The 22,304-nt window shown below is 42.1% G+C and overlaps 1 protein-coding gene across 10 annotated transcripts in view; it reads right to left on the bottom strand.

Moving 5' to 3' along the window:
• The window catches only part of LOC134995451 (oocyte zinc finger protein XlCOF7.1-like), a 163,533-nt gene that overhangs the window by 58,167 nt on the left and 83,062 nt on the right, over positions 1-22,304 (bottom strand). For 4 of the 10 annotated variants that reach the window (XM_063951092.1, XM_063951098.1, XM_063951094.1 and 1 more), the window contains one exon: positions 773-1,523. The exons of 3 other annotated variants lie outside the window; for them this stretch is intronic. In XM_063951092.1, coding sequence (XP_063807162.1) covers positions 976-1,523 — 548 coding nt within the window. In that variant the 3' untranslated portion in view covers positions 773-975. Of the gene's footprint in view, positions 1-772; positions 1,524-14,721; positions 17,183-22,304 lie in introns of those variants that run through there. 3 more of the 10 variants (XM_063951100.1, XR_010198287.1, XM_063951097.1) reach the window with 3 other exon arrangements.

Raw genomic sequence — 22,304 nt, 5'->3', positions numbered from 1 at the left:
AACTTCCTTTACGGTCATTATCATGCACATATTCTATACCAATGTGCGTTTACCAGTAGTAGGATCTATAACTGGTTTTGTATTTCGTACTCCAGGCGGCTCCATCATCACAGATAAGTGTTCTACTTTCAAATTATCTTCTGCAACCTCAATGGTATTGTTTTCATGTTTTTCTGGAAAATTTTATCATTTGATGGTTGGACGTCATCGATCAACTTGTGCACCACCGGTGACTTCTTGCTGGGAGTGTTCGGTGTTTCTTCACTTATTGCTTTTTCTCTGCACGTCTTCCAGATTTCTCTCTTGCCATCTCCTGACTCGCTCGGCGGATTGCAGACGCTTCAATTGTAACCTGCGAGGATCCTCCAACAGCTTTTGCTTTTCTGCCTCTTTTTTTCCTCCCCCTCAGCCGCCCTTTCTCTAGGTAAGCTTCCCCCACATCTTCATTCCACTTCATCCTCTCTCCTTTTCCTAACCGTTTCCTGTGAAATCATTCCTTAGAAAATAGGGGCTACAGCTTTCATTTGCAAATAGTATCAGGGGCTTATGGATCCAACAGAATATGCTGCGCTATATAAGAAACTTTTAATAAAGAAATAAATGAATTATGGCTATAACTGGAACCAAATACAGGTCCTTCAAGGATATCTCTTGCGCAGTATTAGCGCATTCTGTAGGTTTCCATTTTAGATTTTATAACTACAGTACTAAAAACGTAAAGCACCGATTTATCCCAGCACTTTTGGCAAAGTAATAATGAGTAAACTTCAACTTGGAATTTCTAGTAAATTTATTAGGGATAATTTATACAGAGAATCAAAATCTGGATGTTTGAGAACAGTCCTGTGCTAGTGAAAGAGATTATCAGTGGAATATGAAGAACCCGGACACTTTTGCACAATGACCCAGTTTATCCGGTTGGGCCATGGATTTGTGAGCACAACTGCAGAATAATTTGATGGGAACATTGATCAGCTAGAACACAATAGATTTCCCCCTAGTGTGAACTCTCATGTGACGAGTAAGAACTGAGCTCTGGGCAAAGCAGCGGCCGCACTGAGTACACGAGAACGGCCTCTCCCCGGTGTGAGTGCGCCGATGCTTGACAAGGTCGCACTTCTGTACAAAACATTTTCCGCACTCCGTGCACTTAAACGGCTTCTCGCCAGAGTGTATCCGCTGGTGCGTAGTTAGGACAAATCTTCTGGTAAAACATTTCCCGCACTCCGGGCAGGAAAATGGCCTCTCCCCGGCTTGAGTCCTCTTATGTGACAGGAAACTGGGCCGATGATGAGAGTATTTACCACTGTAACAATTAAACAGTCTGTCCTCGGTGTGACATCGCTGGTGGTCAGTAAGAGACAATTTGGAGGTGAAACGCACTCTGCATACCGAGCATCTATACAGATTACTGGCGCTATGAGTCTGCTGATGGGTGACGAGGGCTGAATGATTAGGGAAACATTGCTGACACTCCGAGCACTGATACGTCATCTCAGGATAGTGTGAGGAGGCGTGCGGACCTGTTGGGGACAAAAGTACTAAGATAAACCCTCTGTACATCAGCGGATGGGTCACATAACTGTGTGATAAAATTATGCGGATTTATATGTACAATTCAAACGTCAGGGATGATTTAATAACACCCTTATACAGAACAGCGGGTGAATTGTTGGCCCCCTGCCGGAAGTAGGGAGGCTGAGATGGGGACCAGTTGGCGACGGAAAAGAGGTCTGTCCTAACACTACTAGATTCCATTACACAGGAGCTCAGGGCAATCCTGTGTTTACGAGAGGGAGACATTAATTTTAGCTCATTGTCTGTCACTTCTGTGATACAGATGGTACAGCGTCACACTATGGTATGTGATATAGATGGTACAGCGTCACACTATGGTCTGTGATATAGATGGTAGCGTCACACTATGGTATGTGATATAGATGGTACAGTATTACACTATGCTCTGTGATATAGATGGTACAGCGTCACACTATGGTATGTGATATAGATAATACAGCGTCACACTATGGTATGTGATATAGATGGTACAGCGTCACACTATGGTATGTGATATAGATGGTACAGCGTCACACTATGGTATGTGATATAGATGGTACAGCGTCACACTATGGTCTGTGATATAGATGGTACAGTATTACACTATGGTCTGTGATATAGATGGTACAGTATTACACTATGGTATGTGATATAGATTGTACAGCGTCACACTATGGTCTGTGATATAGATGGTACAGCGTCACACTATGGTCTGTGATATAGATGGTACAGCGTCACACTATGGTATGTGATATAGATGGTACAGTATTACACTATGGTATGTGATATAGATTGTACAGCGTCACACTATGGTCTGTGATATAGATTGTACAGCGTCACACTATGGTCTGTGATATAGATGGTACAGTATTACACTACGGTCTGTGATATAGATGGTACAGTATTACACTATGGTCTGTGATATAGATGGTACAGTATTACACTATGGTCTGTGATATAGATGGTACAGTATTACACTATGGTATGTGATATAGATTGTACAGCGTCACACTATGCTCTGTGATATAGATGGTACAGCGTCACACTATGGTCTGTGATATAGATGGTACAGTATTACACTATGGTCTGTGATATAGATGGTACAGCGTCACACTATGGTATGTGATATAGATGGTACAGCGTCACACTATGGTATGTGATACAGATGGTACAGCGTCACACTATGGTCTGTGATATAGATGGTACAGTATTACACTATGGTATGTGATATAGATGGTACAGCGTCACACTATGGTATGTGATACAGATGGTACAGCGTCACACTATGGTCTGTGATATAGATGGTACAGTATTACACTATGGTCTGTGATATAGATGGTACAGTATTACACTATGGTCTGTGATATAGATGGTACAGCGTCACACTATGCTCTGTGATATAGATGGTACAGCGTCACACTATGCTCTGTGATACAGTTGGTACAGCGTCACACTATGGTATGTGATACGGATGGTACAGCGTCACACTATGGTATGTGATATAGATGGTACAGCGTCACACTACGGTATGTGATATAGATGGTACAGCGTCACACTATGGTATGTGATATAGATAATACAGCGTCACACTATGGTATGTGATATAGATAATACAGCGTCACACTATGGTCTGTGATATAGATGGTACAGTATTACACTACGGTCTGTGATATATATGGTACAGTATTACACTACGGTCTGTGATACAGTTGGTACAGCGTCACACTATGGTATGTGATATAGATGGTACAGCGTCACTATGCTATGATAGATGGTACAGTATTACACTACGGTCTGTGATATAGATGGTACAGCGTCACACTATGGTATGTGATATAGATGGTACAGCGTCACTATGCTATGATAGATGGTACAGTATTACACTATGGTCTGTGATATAGATGGTACAGTATTACACTATGGTCTGTGATATAGATGGTACAGTATTACACTATGGTCTGTGATATAGATGGTACAGTATTACACTATGGTCTGTGATATAGATGGTACAGTATTACACTACGGTCTGTGATATAGATGGTACAGTATTACACTACAGTCTGTGATATAGATGGTACAGTATTACACTATGGTCTGTGATATAGATGGTACAGTATTACACTATGGTCTGTGATATAGATGGTACAGCGTCACACTATGGTATGTGATATAGATGGTACAGTATTACACTATGGTCTGTGATATAGATGGTACAGCGTCACACTATGGTATGTGATATAGATGGTACAGTATTACACTATGGTATGTGATATAGATGGTACAGTATTACACTATGGTATGTGATATAGATGGTACAGTATTACACTATGGTCTGTGATATAGATGGTACAGCGTCACACTATGCTCTGTGATATAGATGGTACAGTATTACACTACGGTCTGTGATATAGATGGTACAGTATTACACTACGGTCTGTGATATAGATGGTACAGTATTACACTACGGTCTGTGATATAGATGGTACAGCGTCACACTATGGTATGTGATATAGAAGGTACAGCGTCACACTATGGTCTGTGATATCGATGGTACAGCATCACACTATGGTCTGTGATATCGATGGTACAGCGTCACACTATGCTCTGTGATATAGATGGTACAGCGTCACACTATGGTCTGTGATATAGATGGTACAGTATTACACTATGGTCTGTGATATAGATGGTACAGTATTACACTATGGTCTGTGATATAGATGGTACAGTATTACACTATGGTCTGTGATATCGATGGTACAGCGTCACACTATTGTATGTGATATCGATGGTACAGCGTCACACTATGGTATGTGATATAGATGGTACAGTATTACACTATGGTCTGTGATATAGATGGTACAGCGTCACACTATGGTATGTGATATAGATGGTACAGTATTACACTATGGTCTGTGATATAGATGGTACAGTATTACACTATGGTCTGTGATATAGATGGTACAGCGTCACACTATGGTCTGTGATATAGATGGTACAGTATTACACTATGGTATGTGATATAGATGGTACAGCGTCACACTATGGTATGTGATATAGATGGTACAGCGTCACACTATGGTATGTGATATAGATGGTACAGCGTCACACTACGGTATGTGATATAGATGGTACAGTATTACACTATGCTCTGTGATATAGATGGTACGGCGTCACACTATGCTCTGTGATATAGATGGTACAGCGTCACACTATGGTCTGTGATATAGATGGTACAGTATTACACTATGGTCTGTGATATAGATGGTACAGTATTACACTATGGTCTGATATAGATGGTACAGTATTACACTACGGTCTGTGATATAGATGGTACAGTATTACACTACAGTCTGTGATATAGATGGTACAGTATTACACTATGGTCTGTGATATAGATGGTACAGTATTACACTATGGTATGTGATATAGATGGTACAGTATTACACTATGGTCTGTGATATAGATGGTACAGTATTACACTATGGTATGTGATATAGATGGTACAGTATTACACTATGGTCTGTGATATAGATGGTACAGTATTACACTATGGTCTGTGATATAGATGGTACAGCGTCACACTATGCTCTGTGATATAGATGGTACAGTATTACACTACGGTCTGTGATATAGATGGTACAGTATTACACTATGGTCTGTGATATAGATGGTACAGTATTACACTACGGTCTGTGATATAGATGGTACAGTATTACACTATGGTCTGTGATATAGATGGTACAGTATTACACTATGGTCTGTGATATCGATGGTACAGCGTCACACTATTGTATGTGATATAGATGGTACAGCGTCACGCTATGGTCTGTGATATCGATGGTACAGTGTCACACTATGGTATGTGATATCGATGGTACAGCGTCACACTATGTTATGTGATATAGATGGTACAGCGTCACACTATGGTCTGTGATATAGATGGTACAGTATTACACTACAGTCTGTGATATAGATGGTACAGTATTACACTATGGTATGTGATATAGATGGTACAGCGTCACACTATGGTCTGTGATATAGATGGTACAGTATTACACTACAGTCTGTGATATAGATGGTACAGTATTACACTACAGTCTGTGATATAGATGGTACAGCGTCACACTATGCTCTGTGATATAGATGGTACAGCGTCACACTATGGTATGTGATATAGATGGTACAGCGTCACACTATGTTGTTATGTGATATAGATGGTACAGTATTACACTATGGTCTGTGATATAGATGGTACAGTATTACACTATGGTCTGTGATATAGATGGTACAGCGTCACACTATGCTGTGATATAGATGGTACAGTATTACACTACGGTCTGTGATATAGATGGTACAGCGTCAAACTATGCTCTGTGATATAGATGGTACAGTATTACACTATGGTATGTGATATAGATGGTACAGCGTCACACTATGGTATGTGATATAGATGGTACAGCGTCAAACTATGCTCTGTGATATAGATGGTACAGCGTCAAACTATGGTATGTGATATAGATAATACAGCGTCACACTACGCTCTGTGATATAGATGGTACAGCGTCACACTACGCTCTGTTATATAGATGGTACAGCGTCACACTATGGTATGTGATATAGATGGTACAGCGTCACACTGGTCTGTGATATAGATGGTACAGCGTCACACTATGGTCTGTGATATCGATGGTACAGCATCACACTATGGTCTGTGATATCGATGGTACAGCGTCACACTATGCTCTGTGATATAGATGGTACAGCGTCACACTATGGTCTGTGATATAGATGGTACAGTATTACACTATGGTCTGTGATATAGATGGTACAGTATTACACTATGGTCTGTGATATAGATGGTACAGTATTACACTATGGTCTGTGATATCGATGGTACAGCGTCACACTATTGTATGTGATATCGATGGTACAGCGTCACACTATGGTATGTGATATAGATGGTACAGTATTACACTATGGTCTGTGATATAGATGGTACAGCGTCACACTATGGTATGTGATATAGATGGTACAGTATTACACTATGGTATGTGATATAGATGGTACAGTATTACACTATGGTATGTGATATAGATGGTACAGTATTACACTATGGTCTGTGATATAGATGGTACAGCGTCACACTATGCTCTGTGATATAGATGGTACAGTATTACACTACGGTCTGTGATATAGATGGTACAGTATTACACTACGGTCTGTGATATAGATGGTACAGTATTACACTACGGTCTGTGATATAGATGGTACAGCGTCACACTATGGTATGTGATATAGAAGGTACAGCGTCACACTATGGTCTGTGATATCGATGGTACAGCATCACACTATGGTCTGTGATATAGATGGTATGTGATATAGATGGTACAGCGTCACACTATGCTCTGTGATATAGATGGTACAGCGTCACACTATGGTCTGTGATATAGATGGTACAGTATTACACTATGGTCTGTGATATAGATGGTACAGTATTACACTATGGTCTGTGATATCGATGGTACAGCGTCACACTATTGTATGTGATATCGATGGTACAGCGTCACACTATTGTATGTGATATAGATGGTACAGCGTCACACTATTGTATGTGATATAGATGGTACAGCGTCACACTATGGTATGTGATATAGATGGTACAGCGTCACACTATGGTCTGTGATATAGATGGTACAGTATTACACTATGTTATGTGATATAGATGGTACAGTATTACACTACGGTCTGTGATATAGATGGTACAGTATTACACTATGGTCTGTGATATAGATGGTACAGTATTACACTATGGTCTGTGATATAGATGGTACAGCGTCACACTATGGTCTGTGATATAGATGGTACAGTATTACACTATGGTATGTGATATAGATGGTACAGCGTCACACTATGGTATGTGATATAGATGGTACAGCGTCACACTATGGTATGTGATATAGATGGTACAGCGTCACACTACGGTATGTGATATAGATGGTACAGTATTACACTATGCTCTGTGATATAGATGGTACGGCGTCACACTATGCTCTGTGATATAGATGGTACAGCGTCACACTATGGTCTGTGATATAGATGGTACAGCGTCACACTATGGTCTGTGATATAGATGGTACAGTATTACACTATGGTCTGTGATATAGATGGTACAGTATTACACTACAGTCTGTGATATAGATGGTACAGTATTATACTATGGTCTGTGATATAGATGGTACAGCGTCACACTATGGTCTGTGATATAGATGGTACAGTATTACACTATGGTCTGTGATATAGATGGTACAGTATTACACTACAGTCTGTGATATAGATGGTACAGTATTACACTATGGTCTGTGATATAGATGGTACAGTATTACACTATGGTATGTGATATAGATGGTACAGTATTACACTATGGTCTGTGATATAGATGGTACAGTATTACACTATGGTCTGTGATATAGATGGTACAGCGTCACACTATGCTCTGTGATATAGATGGTACAGTATTACACTACGGTCTGTGATATAGATGGTACAGTATTACACTATGGTCTGTGATATAGATGGTACAGTATTACACTACGGTCTGTGATATAGATGGTACAGTATTACACTATGGTCTGTGATATAGATGGTACAGTATTACACTATGGTCTGTGATATCGATGGTACAGCGTCACACTATTGTATGTGATATAGATGGTACAGCGTCACGCTATGGTCTGTGATATCGATGGTACAGTGTCACACTATGGTATGTGATATCGATGGTACAGCGTCACACTATGTTATGTGATATAGATGGTACAGCGTCACACTATGGTCTGTGATATAGATGGTACAGTATTACACTACAGTCTGTGATATAGATGGTACAGTATTACACTATGGTATGTGATATAGATGGTACAGCGTCACACTATGGTCTGTGATATAGATGGTACAGTATTACACTACAGTCTGTGATATAGATGGTACAGTATTACACTACAGTCTGTGATATAGATGGTACAGCGTCACACTATGCTCTGTGATATAGATGGTACAGCGTCACACTATGGTATGTGATATAGATGGTACAGCGTCACACTATGCTCTGTGATATAGATGGTACAGTATTACACTACGGTCTGTGATATCGATGGTACAGTATTACACTACAGTCTGTGATATAGATGGTACAGCGTCACACTACGGTATGTGATATAGATGGTACAGTATTACACTACGGTCTGTGATATCGATGGTACAGTATTACACTACAGTCTGTGATATAGATTGTACAGCGTCACACTATGGTATGTGATATAGATGGTACAGTATTACACTATGCTCTGTGATATAGATGGTACAGTATTACACTACGGTCTGTGATATCGATGGTACAGTATTACACTACAGTCTGTGATATAGATGGTACAGCGTCACACTACGGTATGTGATATAGATGGTACAGCGTCACACTATGTTGTTATGTGATATAGATGGTACAGTATTACACTATGGTCTGTGATATAGATGGTACAGTATTACACTATGGTCTGTGATATAGATGGTACAGCGTCACACTATGCTGTGATATAGATGGTACAGTATTACACTACGGTCTGTGATATAGATGGTACAGCGTCAAACTATGCTCTGTGATATAGATGGTACAGTATTACACTATGGTATGTGATATAGATGGTACAGCGTCACACTATGGTATGTGATATAGATGGTACAGCGTCAAACTATGCTCTGTGATATAGATGGTACAGCGTCAAACTATGGTATGTGATATAGATAATACAGCGTCACACTACGCTCTGTGATATAGATGGTACAGCGTCACACTACGCTCTGTTATATAGATGGTACAGCGTCACACTATGGTATGTGATATAGATGGTACAGCGTCACACTGGTCTGTGATATAGATGGTACAGCGTCACACTATGGTATGTGATATAGATGGTACAGTATTACACTACGGTCTGTGATATAGATGGTAGTGTCACACTATGGTCTGTGATATAGATGGTACAGTATTACACTACGGTCTGTGATATAGATGGTAGTGTCACACTATGGTATGTGATATAGATGGTACAGTATAACACTACGGTATGTGATATAGATGGTACAGTATTACACTACAGTCTGTGATATAGATGGTACAGTGTCACACTATGGTCTGTGATATAGATGGTACAGTATTACACTATGGTATGTGATATAGATAATACAGCGTCACACTATGGTCTGTGATATAGATGGTACAGTATTACACTACGGTCTGTGATATAGATGGTACAGTATTACACTATGGTCTGTGATATAGATGGTACAGCGTCACACTATGCTCTGTGATATAGATGGTACAGTATTACACTACGGTCTGTGATATAGATGGTACAGTATTACACTATGGTCTGTGATATAGATGGTACAGCGTCACACTATGCTCTGTGATATAGATGGTACGGCGTCACACTATGCTCTGTGATATAGATGGTACAGTATTACACTATGGTCTGTGATATAGATGGTACAGTATTACACTATGGTCTGTGATATAGATGGTACAGCGTCACACTATGGTCTGTGATATAGATGGTACAGCGTCACACTATGCTCTGTGATATAGATGGTACAGCGTCACACTATGCTCTGTGATATAGATGGTACAGCGTCACACTATGGTCTGTGATATAGATGGTACAGCGTCACACTATGGTATGTGATATAGATGGTACAGCGTCACACTATGCTCTGTGATATAGATGGTACGGCGTCACACTATGCTCTGTGATATAGATGGTACAGTATTACACTACAGTCTGTGATATAGATGGTACAGTATTACACTATGTTATGTGATATAGATGGTACAGTATTACACTACGGTCTGTGATATAGATGGTACAGTATTACACTATGGTCTGTGATATAGATGGTACAGTATTACACTATGGTCTGTGATATAGATGGTACAGCGTCACACTATGGTCTGTGATATAGATGGTACAGTATTACACTATGGTATGTGATATAGATGGTACAGCGTCACACTATGGTATGTGATATAGATGGTACAGCGTCACACTATGGTATGTGATATAGATGGTACAGCGTCACACTACGGTATGTGATATAGATGGTACAGTATTACACTATGCTCTGTGATATAGATGGTACGGCGTCACACTATGCTCTGTGATATAGATGGTACAGCGTCACACTAAGGTCTGTGATATAGATGGTACAGTATTACACTATGGTCTGTGATATAGATGGTACAGTATTACACTATGGTCTGTGATATAGATGGTACAGTATTACACTACAGTCTGTGATATAGATGGTACAGTATTACACTATGGTCTGTGATATAGATGGTACAGTATTACACTATGGTATGTGATATAGATGGTACAGTATTACACTATGGTCTGTGATATAGATGGTACAGTATTACACTATGGTCTGTGATATAGATGGTACAGCGTCACACTATGCTCTGTGATATAGATGGTACAGTATTACACTACGGTCTGTGATATAGATGGTACAGTATTACACTATGGTCTGTGATATAGATGGTACAGTATTACACTACGGTCTGTGATATAGATGGTACAGTATTACACTATGGTCTGTGATATAGATGGTACAGTATTACACTATGGTCTGTGATATCGATGGTACAGCGTCACACTATTGTATGTGATATAGATGGTACAGCGTCACGCTATGGTCTGTGATATCGATGGTACAGTGTCACACTATGGTATGTGATATCGATGGTACAGCGTCACACTATGTTATGTGATATAGATGGTACAGCGTCACACTATGGTCTGTGATATAGATGGTACAGTATTACACTACAGTCTGTGATATAGATGGTACAGTATTACACTATGGTATGTGATATAGATGGTACAGCGTCACACTATGGTCTGTGATATAGATGGTACAGTATTACACTACAGTCTGTGATATAGATGGTACAGTATTACACTACAGTCTGTGATATAGATGGTACAGCGTCACACTATGCTCTGTGATATAGATGGTACAGTATTACACTACGGTCTGTGATATCGATGGTACAGTATTAAACTACAGTCTGTGATATAGATGGTACAGCGTCACACTACGGTATGTGATATAGATGGTACAGTATTACACTACGGTCTGTGATATCGATGGTACAGTATTACACTACAGTCTGTGATATAGATTGTACAGCGTCACACTATGGTCTGTGATATAGATGGTACAGTATTACACTACAGTCTGTGATATAGATGGTACAGCGTCACACTATGGTATGTGATATAGATGGTACAGCGTCACACTATGCTCTGTGATATAGATGGTACAGTATTACACTACGGTCTGTGATATCGATGGTACAGTATTAAACTACAGTCTGTGATATAGATGGTACAGCGTCACACTACGGTATGTGATATAGATGGTACAGTATTACACTACGGTCTGTGATATCGATGGTACAGTATTACACTACAGTCTGTGATATAGATTGTACAGCGTCACACTATGGTATGTGATATAGATGGTACAGTATTACACTATGCTCTGTGATATAGATGGTACAGTATTACACTACGGTCTGTGATATCGTTGGTACAGTATTACACTACAGTCTGTGATATAGATGGTACAGTGTCACACTATGGTCTGTGATATAGATGGTACAGTATTACACTATGGTATGTGATATAGATAATACAGCGTCACACTATGGTCTGTGATATAGATGGTACAGTATTACACTACGGTCTGTGATATAGATGGTACAGTATTACACTATGGTCTGTGATATAGATGGTACAGCGTCACACTATGCTCTGTGATATAGATGGTACAGTATTACACTACGGTCTGTGATATAGATGGTACAGTATTACACTATGCTCTGTGATATAGATGGTACAGCGTCACACTATGCTCTGTGATATAGATGGTACAGCGTCACACTATGGTCTGTGATATAGATGGTACAGTATTACACTATGGTCTGTGATATAGATTGTACAGTATTACACTATGGTCTGTGATATAGATGGTACAGCGTCACACTATGCTCTGTGATATAGATGGTACGGCGTCACACTATGCTCTGTGATATAGATGGTACAGTATTACACTATGGTCTGTGATATAGATGGTACAGTATTACACTATGGTCTGTGATATAGATGGTACAGCGTCACACTATGGTCTGTGATATAGATGGTACAGCGTCACACTATGCTCTGTGATATAGATGGTACAGCGTCACACTATGCTCTGTGATATAGATGGTACAGCGTCACACTATGGTCTGTGATATAGATGGTACAGCGTCACACTATGGTATGTGATATAGATGGTACAGCGTCACACTATGCTCTGTGATATAGATGGTACGGCGTCACACTATGCTCTGTGATATAGATGGTACAGTATTACACTACAGTCTGTGATATAGATGGTACAGTATTACACTACGGTCTGTGATATAGATGGTACAGTATTACACTATGGTCTGTGATATAGATGGTACAGTATTACACTACGGTCTGTGATATAGATGGTACAGCGTCACACTATGCTCTGTGATATAGATGGTACAGTATTACACTATGGTCTGTGATATAGATGGTACAGCGTCACACTATGCTCTGTGATATAGATGGTACGGCGTCACACTATGCTCTGTGATATAGATGGTACAGTATTACACTACGGTCTGTGATATAGATGGTACAGTATTACACTATGGTCTGTGATATAGATGGTACAGCGTCACACTATGCTCTGTGATATAGATGGTACAGTATTACACTACGGTCTGTGATATAGATGGTACAGTATTACACTATGCTCTGTGATATAGATGGTACAGCGTCACACTATGCTCTGTGATATAGATGGTACAGCGTCACACTATGGTCTGTGATATAGATGGTACAGTATTACACTATGGTCTGTGATATAGATTGTACAGTATTACACTATGGTCTGTGATATAGATGGTACAGCGTCACACTATGCTCTGTGATATAGATGGTACGGCGTCACACTATGCTCTGTGATATAGATGGTACAGTATTACACTATGGTCTGTGATATAGATGGTACAGTATTACACTATGGTCTGTGATATAGATGGTACAGCGTCACACTATGGTCTGTGATATAGATGGTACAGCGTCACACTATGCTCTGTGATATAGATGGTACAGCGTCACACTATGCTCTGTGATATAGATGGTACAGCGTCACACTATGGTCTGTGATATAGATGGTACAGCGTCACACTATGGTATGTGATATAGATGGTACAGCGTCACACTATGCTCTGTGATATAGATGGTACGGCGTCACACTATGCTCTGTGATATAGATGGTACAGTATTACACTACGGTCTGTGATATAGATGGTACAGTATTACACTATGGTCTGTGATATAGATGGTACAGTATTACACTACGGTCTGTGATATAGATGGTACAGTATTACACTACGGTCTGTGATATAGATGGTACAGTATTACACTACGGTCTGTGATATAGATGGTACAGCGTCACACTATGCTCTGTGATATAGATGGTACAGTATTACACTATGGTCTGTGATATAGATGGTACAGCGTCACACTATGCTCTGTGATATAGATGGTACAGTATAACACTACGGTCTGTGATATAGATGGTACAGTATTACACTACGGTCTGTGATATAGATTGTACAGTATTACACTATGGTCTGTGATATAGATGGTACAGCGTCACACTATGCTCTGTGATATAGATGGTACGGCGTCACACTATGCTCTGTGATATAGATGATACAGTATTACACTACGGTCTGTGATATAGATGGTACAGTATTACACTACGGTCTGTGATATAGATGGTACAGTATTACACTACGGTCTGTGATATAGATGGTACAGTATTACACTACGGTCTGTGATATAGATGGTACTGCTCGCTCACTGGCTCAGTCATCCATATGCCCCTCCCCTTTTGGTAGTAAGTTCTGACATGCAGGGCCCTCTTCCCTCACGTGCTTTTCCTTCTCTCAGTTATACCATCTCACAGAACGAGCTCCAGTGCAGGTTACACAGCAATCTGACCGCAGACCAATCAAATCATCAAAGTATTTAATTAAAATGCGATTGAAACAGACCAGTACTGTACATTGGATTCTACAAGATTAGGAAAATATACACACTCTGACAATATCTTATGTTGTTCCTCTTTAAATAATACTACACAGAGTGTCTGATCACAGGCTAACCCTCTATATGGACAGCAATAGCAACAGTGACCCCTGCAGGTACAGATGTGTCCTCTTACAACTTTGTTGCATGTGCTACAAGTCACGTTACACATGATACAAAGCAGAATTAGATGTAATATTACCCAGACCTTTAAAAGCTTGGTTACAAATGTACAGATTACCCTCCAGCTTTTTCACAGTTATAAAACTCTTATTAATTTTAGGCCGCGTATTTGAGAGCCAAGAAGGAGGTGACAGTAGGGGGGCTCCGAAAACTGACAGCAGGGTTTGGTAGAATGGAAGGGGGGGATGGGGGCCGCTGCTCTGCACCAACATGAAAAGTCAATTTGTCACGATTCATTGCATTACCCCTCTCCTGCCAGTGGTCTTACTCTCTCCTGGGGTGCCTCGTTCCAGCCTGTCTGACCTTTGGTCCATCTCTGATGTAGCAGCCTGCGATTATTGCCAAATTAAGCAGCTACGGACTGCATCTGTGTCTCGTTGATTTACACCTGCTTCATAAGGTTTTCTTTGCCAGTTCATGGTGTCAAAACCCATGTCAGAAAACTGTGTTCCAGTGTCTGCCTCTCAGCTATTCATTCCAGTGTCTGCTTCTCAGCAAGGACAATGCATTATTCTACTCAATGCTTCACAGCCAAGTATCTTGCATCTCTTACAGTGCCTGCTTCTCAGCAATGACCCCTGCTTCCTGCTTCTCAGCTAGTTACTCTGCCACGGTTCCTGTGCCTGCTTCTCAGCAAGGACCCTGCATTATTCTACTCTCTGCTTCACAGCTAGGTACTCTGCCACTGTTCCTGTGTCTGCTTCTCAGAAAGGACCCTTAATTATTGCGATTGCCTCTAATATCCAGATACCACCGTTTGCAGGTGTCTGGTCTTTGTGTTCTAGGTTCCTGGCAGTGATGGCTGATGGTGAGTTACAGGTTCCAGATCTGTTTTCAGTGTGTAGGTTGCAGGCCTGTGCTTCTGTATGTTAGTGAACAGACCTGAGTCCATCATTCCTGGCATCAAGCCCTAAATTTTTGCTTCCAGCTGTAGTTTATCCAGTCCTGGGTTTCCATTAGTCCATTGTAGTGGGGGGCCAGCTCCTAGTTCCTGGGATGAAACTCTGAGCTTGACTCAATGATCAGTTCCAGGTCTCTACACACTGGATTGCAGTTCCAAACTCTGGACCAGTTTCTGACCTAAGTGACCTTCTTTGTGACTCGTGCACTAATCAGTACTATCTGGGATAATACCTTTACTTCTCGACAGTTGCCTGTTACCCCGATTTCCGTACTACCCCTTGTGTGTAAAAAATAAAAAGTGTTGAAGTGGTGCTAACATTATTTTGGGTACTCACACACAGGAGAAACCCCTCAAGAACCATGAAATAAGATTTCCTTTAGCGGGACTGAATTATTTAAATGAGACAAAAGTAGAGGAAGAGACATAATTTGGCATTCTCTGTAGTGTAGGAGGGGGAGATGCCTATTTCCTCTCAAAAAAATGAAACTTTTATAAACGCCTTGAAAATAGTGAAGATCGGGCCTCACCCTATACATGGAACAGGTACAATATCAACCTGCCATTTGCACTTTTGGAAAACCACAAGTCTAGATCTGTAAATTGACACATTCACTTAAGCAGGCACAATTCCCAAGACCAGATAGTTGTCCTGCAGCTTAAAAATGCATTTGGCAGACAAAGAAGCAATGAAAGTCCATGTTGCTTGTGATTTGTAAACCAGTCCTATGATGTATCCCAATGTTTATTCACTTAGAACACATAAAAATTCCCCCCCAGTGTGAATTTTCCGATGACAAACAAGATCTGAGCTCTGGGAAAGGCAGCGGCCACACTTAACACATGACCGGCCTCTCTCCGGTGTGAATGCGGTGATGATTCACCAGGTAGGATCTGCGGACGAAACGTTTGCCACACTCCGTGCACTTAAACGGCTTCTCGCCAGAGTGAATCCGCTGGTGCGTAGTAAGACCATACCTTCTGGTAAAACATCTCCCGCACTCCTGGCATGAAAATGGCCTCTCCCCGGTGTGAGTCCTCTTATGTGATAGGAGACGTGACCTCTGATGAAAGGATTTCCCACAATAAGAACATGGAAACAGTTTGTACTCTGTGTGACATCCCTGGTGGGCGGTATGAGCCAACTTGGAGCTGAAACGCACTCCGCATACCGAGCATCTATACAGATTACTGGATTTATGCGTTTGCTGATGGGTGATGAGGGCTGAATGATTAGGGAAACATTGCTGACACTCCGAGCACTGATGCGTCTTCTCAGGATAGTGTGAGGAGGCGTGCGGACCTGTTGGGGACAAAAGTACTAAGATAAACCGACTGTACTGTATATGTGCCAAACAAACTTTTCCAATCTCTCATCTCTGCTCAAGCCTCTAATCCCAAGCAACTTTTTAATACATTTAAATTGCTTCTTACCCCTCCCTTTAACCCAACTCAGAAGCTACTGTCAGTGCAGAAGATCTTGCTTTTGACAGGAAGGACAAGATTGACAAGACACAAAATGAAAAGGTATGCTCTTCCTCAGCCAGTGACCTGCTCAATTTCCTACCTGAACCCTCTGGTACCTTCTCATTTGATCCCTCAAATGAATATGAAGTATCAACACTCCTCTCATCCTCCTATCTCACTCCTGCTCCTCTTGATCCTATACCCTGACAAATCAGCAAAGCTCTGTCTCCTGTGCTCATCCCAACCTTAACTAAATTCTGTAATGTATCTTTCTACTGGTATCGTTCCATCACTGTTCAAGCATGCAGTGATTACTCCCATTCTGAAAAAACTAAATTCTGACCCTAACTCTCTTAAACTACGTCTCATCTCTCAGCTACCATGCCCCTCCAAGCTACATGCGAGACTTGCCTACAACCGCTTAACCCACTTCAATCAGACTTTCGGTTTCAACACTCCAGAGATGGCAGTGACTGAATGATCTGGTCATCCCTAAGTCTAAAGACCATCACTCATCTCTTATACTTCTAGATATCTCTGCTGCTTTTGACACTGTTGACCACTATATTCTCATACAAACACTACAATCTCTAGGGGGTATATTTACTAAGGTGACGGTTTATAGATGTGGAGATGTTGCCTATGGCAACCGATCTTCTAATACAGGCCTGGCCAACCTGTGGCTCTCCAGCTGTTGTAAAACTACAAGTCCCATCATGCTTTGCCACAGTTTTGCTATTAGGGAATGCTATAACTGTGACAGGGCATGCTGGGATATGTAGTTTCACAACATCTGGAGAGCCACAGGTTGGCCAGGCCTGTTCTAATAGGTGCTAAATAAATGATTAGTAGAATCTGATTGGTGTTACGGTCAACATCACCATTTCTATAAACTCGCACTTTAAGAAATATACACCTAGGTCTTCAGGACACAGCCCTTTGTTGGTTCTCATCCTACCTAAATTCTCTTTCAGTGTTCATTTCTCAGGAATCCACTTCCTCTTCTCTACCTCTATCAGTTGAAGTACCACAAGGATCATTCTTAGGTCCTCTGCTTTTCTCAATCTATACCACATCTCTTGGCAAAACGAATCGGCTCTTTTGGATTTCCGTATCATCTGTACTTGAATCTACCTATCCTCCCCAGATTCGTCACCATCTGTATTGGTCCGCCTCACCGAATGCCTTTCTGCCATTTCATCTTGGATCTCACCACCTCAAACTTAATAATTCCAAGACAGAATTAATTATATTCCCACCTGCCAATAGTATTTACCAACCTGAGATCTCTATCACTGTTGACAATCAGCACTACCCCACAAGCTCGCTGCCTAAATATCATCCTTAATCTGAACTGTCCTTTGTTCCCCACATTCAATCAGTCTCAAAATAATGTTACATACAGTACATCTAGAAAATAAATCCAAAATATGCCCACATCTTACACAAGACAAAGCAAAAACTATAACTCTTTTTGGACTGTGCTCAATCTGTGCAATGCTCTCCCACGCACAACATTTTTTTTCCAGTCTCCAAACCTTCAAGGGTTCCCTGAAAACTCACCTCTTCAGACAAGCTTATCAAATTCCGGAACTACCTACATGTGCAAAGCCTTCATAAGCTTCCCTATCTAATTACATCCTCTCTATACAGTCCACACATGACCTTACATAGAGTTCCAAAATGCTGATCGGAAGTCGGCTCTCGAGCCGTCCACCGACCCTGAAAGGACTGTTGACAGGTTACTGACGACCACCCACAAAGACTTGCGCCTGTGTTGGTGAGAACCCAATCCTGAATCCAAAAGAAATGGTTTTGGAGAAAAGCAGAAGCCGGCCTCCCACAGTGGGATCCCCCAGGTGGAGGCCTGGCTCTTCATGCGGCAGACTTGTCAGCTGGCTTGGTGGCCAAGCGTCTGGTAGATTAAAGATGATTACTTCAGGGCTTGGAGGCTCCTGGAGGATGAACCCTGGAACCTAGAAAAAGCCTGTCCCTTGGCTTTTCCCTGCGGAGAAAATGAGCAAAAATTAGACACTCGCGACCTAGGGGCTGCCACATTGGGAAAAAAAGCAATTTTGGATGTCGACACCGTGGCCATAATTTTGTCCAATTTTAGGCCAAATAGAATGTCTCCAGAATACGGAATAGCCTCAAAGGCCTTCTTAGAGTCTGTGTCAGCGTGCTACGAATGAAGCAAGAGGGTTCTCCTAGCCAGCACAGAGGAAGCTGACACTTTAGAGGTTAGGATACCATTGTCTACTGCTGCCTCACCCAGATAAGAAGCCGGCTGCATGATAAGTGCCACTAGAGACAATAACTGGCTCCTGTGGGTACCAGAAAAGAGGCCATCTTCAAGGGCGTCTGCCCAACCACTAATGGACCCAAGCAGAGCTGGACATGCTGTAGCACCAGCATGGGAATAAATACATTTTAAGAAGGTTTACAACTTCCTATCCATCGGATCCTTAAGAGAAACCATACTGCGGATAGGAAGGGTAGTGTTCTTAACTAGGCGGTCAATGTACTGCGATGATGTAGGGAATTCTACTGAAACTCTCCTGACTTGTATACCAGAGATTAAGACTTCTCAATTAAAAGAACCAATTTAACCACCTTAATTAAGGTTACTACATCTACATAAGACAGGGATTTCTCCGGGACAGCTGAGGTGTCGTCTGAAGTAATAGACACATTTCCCTTATGGTGTGAGAAACCTCAGAGTCGAGCCATAACCACAATGGGGAGTAGAGCCTTCCTGCCTGGAAGGTCTATGCTTGGAAGTATCTGCTGGAAAGAGGTGGACACCTACGGCAAACCCTGTACGGACTGGGAGGAGGAGCGCATCCACAGTGGTTTCATAGGGGGCGGCTGCAAATCAAACAGCATAACCATGGCAGGTTGACCCCTGTAGAAAAACTAGCAGGGGAGCGGGGGAAGGGGTTGCAAACCGATTAACTTCAACATTACGTGCAACAGAGAGGAAGCCCAAGTCTGCTCCTGGCTGGAAGCTGTGGTGCAGCATATCTGTGAGACACCGAATACAGAAACCATGCTGGTCCAGGCCCTGAGGAGAAAGTACAGTGGAGCAAGTCCTGCAGTTACGCAACACAGGAGCGCCCACCGCCTTGAGTGCATTGCTCTTGGGACATTGTACAGAGATCCAAGGCAATCCCTACACACAAAGTTCTATAAAAGTGGTGTACAGACAAGGAACATGGATGTTAATGCCACACAAACTAAGCAGTAAGTGGGGCTTAGTAGAGGTGGATATACAACAATGTACCCCACAACATTGAAGACCATATACACAATAAGCTATCTGTATAGTAAAAAGGACAGATATAACTTTAGCACGGAAAATGACAGAGAAAAATAAAAACCCCAGTTGGCAGGAAGGAGCTGACTGTATAACCTGACTGCTGAAGAGGAGGTATACAGGAAGACCAAGAGACCGACTCTCCGGAGACTTGCTGAAGCAGGCAGAGAGGTAAAATGGCCGCCTTGCATCTCTGCGAGGGAGAAGAGTAATCCTATGACAAGATGACTCCGAGAGGGAAAGTGCCATGGGCTGGGGGAGGAGTCATCTTGGAGAACCTACCTCCCTCTTCTGACATGGACCCCAAGGCCAATGGCCAACTTTAAATAAAGCACCCTGTTACCTGCTGCACTGGTGTCTAATAGGTGTGCGGGCGCCACTGGTGGTCTCTGGCACCGGCAGTGAAAGCTGCTACCATGGGGCTCCATGCAGGCAGGGTGCAACACTTACCTGTCTATACCGTCTATGCTGAACAGAGGCAACACTCACTGCAAGGACCTATGGTCATCTATGTCAAAGAATCACTTCACCAAACTCATCCTTCTTCTTGCACAGCTGACAACCCTCTACAACTCTACACCCTTCACTTCATTAGGCTTTGCGGCAAAATTTACTCCTGGTTTACCACCTACCGTTCAATGTCTACTTTGGACATCCTCTACTCCATTTATCTGTGGGTGTACCAGAGACTCTGCTCTCAACCCCCAGTAAAAACAGTGAAAACGTAATAATGTCACTCATATATAGTACACACGGAGTGACTGCGTCATTGTGCCCATCTGCCTAATAATAACGCGTTCCGCCATCTGCCAGGTGTCACTGGACACTGACTGAGCGGGGTGGAGATAGGGCAGCACAGGGCATCCAATCACACCACGCCCCATTATTGTTGCTGTGACTTCTGCCATAGACAGGTGGATGGACTGGAATCTAGTGACTGGGCAGACGGCGGCCATGTTCCTGGAGACACCTCTGCAGACGGAAGCATCATCCTCTATGCATGTATGAATATACATTCAGCCACACAGCAGACACATGTTCTTGTTACATTATGATAAGCAGATAATGCAGAAGGGGAGTTACACATGGCAATGGATAAATCATTATCACTGAGATCCCTGCACCTAAGAGCTTACAATCTAAATGAAACACATGGCGAGATGCAGCGCTGGTTTACTGGCAGGCTGAGCTGTGATCACTGGGCACTGACTGAGCGAGGTAGAGATAGGGCAGCGTGTACTATTATTGTTGCTGTAAGTGACTCCTGCATAGATAGGTGGACGGACTGGGATCTGGTGACTGGGGAGACGGCGGCCATGTTCCGTGTCGTGCACTCACATATACACTGAGAGGGCAAAGCCATTGTTCTAACCACTATGCACCCAGCTTGGTGGATCATGGCGCTCCTCATCTTGTGGATCACATTGGTGGAAATGTCAGAGCCAGGTGATGTTCCCAATCCTCCAGTGTCGGGGTCCTTGGCCACTGCCAGCGCACAGTCTTGTTACTAGGAGACGGGTACAGCTCTGCCGGAGCACATCTGTGACACAGCACCATGCTCTGTGTGACCTCCCTCTGTCAGCAGCTGCTGCACTCAGCTGTTGGTGCTCCCAGGTCCCCACTGCAGCACACTGGTTTCCAG

Source organism: Pseudophryne corroboree, chromosome 2 (assembly GCF_028390025.1).
Source record: "Pseudophryne corroboree isolate aPseCor3 chromosome 2, aPseCor3.hap2, whole genome shotgun sequence".
Taxonomy (NCBI): Eukaryota; Metazoa; Chordata; class Amphibia; order Anura; family Myobatrachidae; genus Pseudophryne; species Pseudophryne corroboree.
This window is presented reverse-complemented; position numbering and strand designations above follow the sequence as displayed.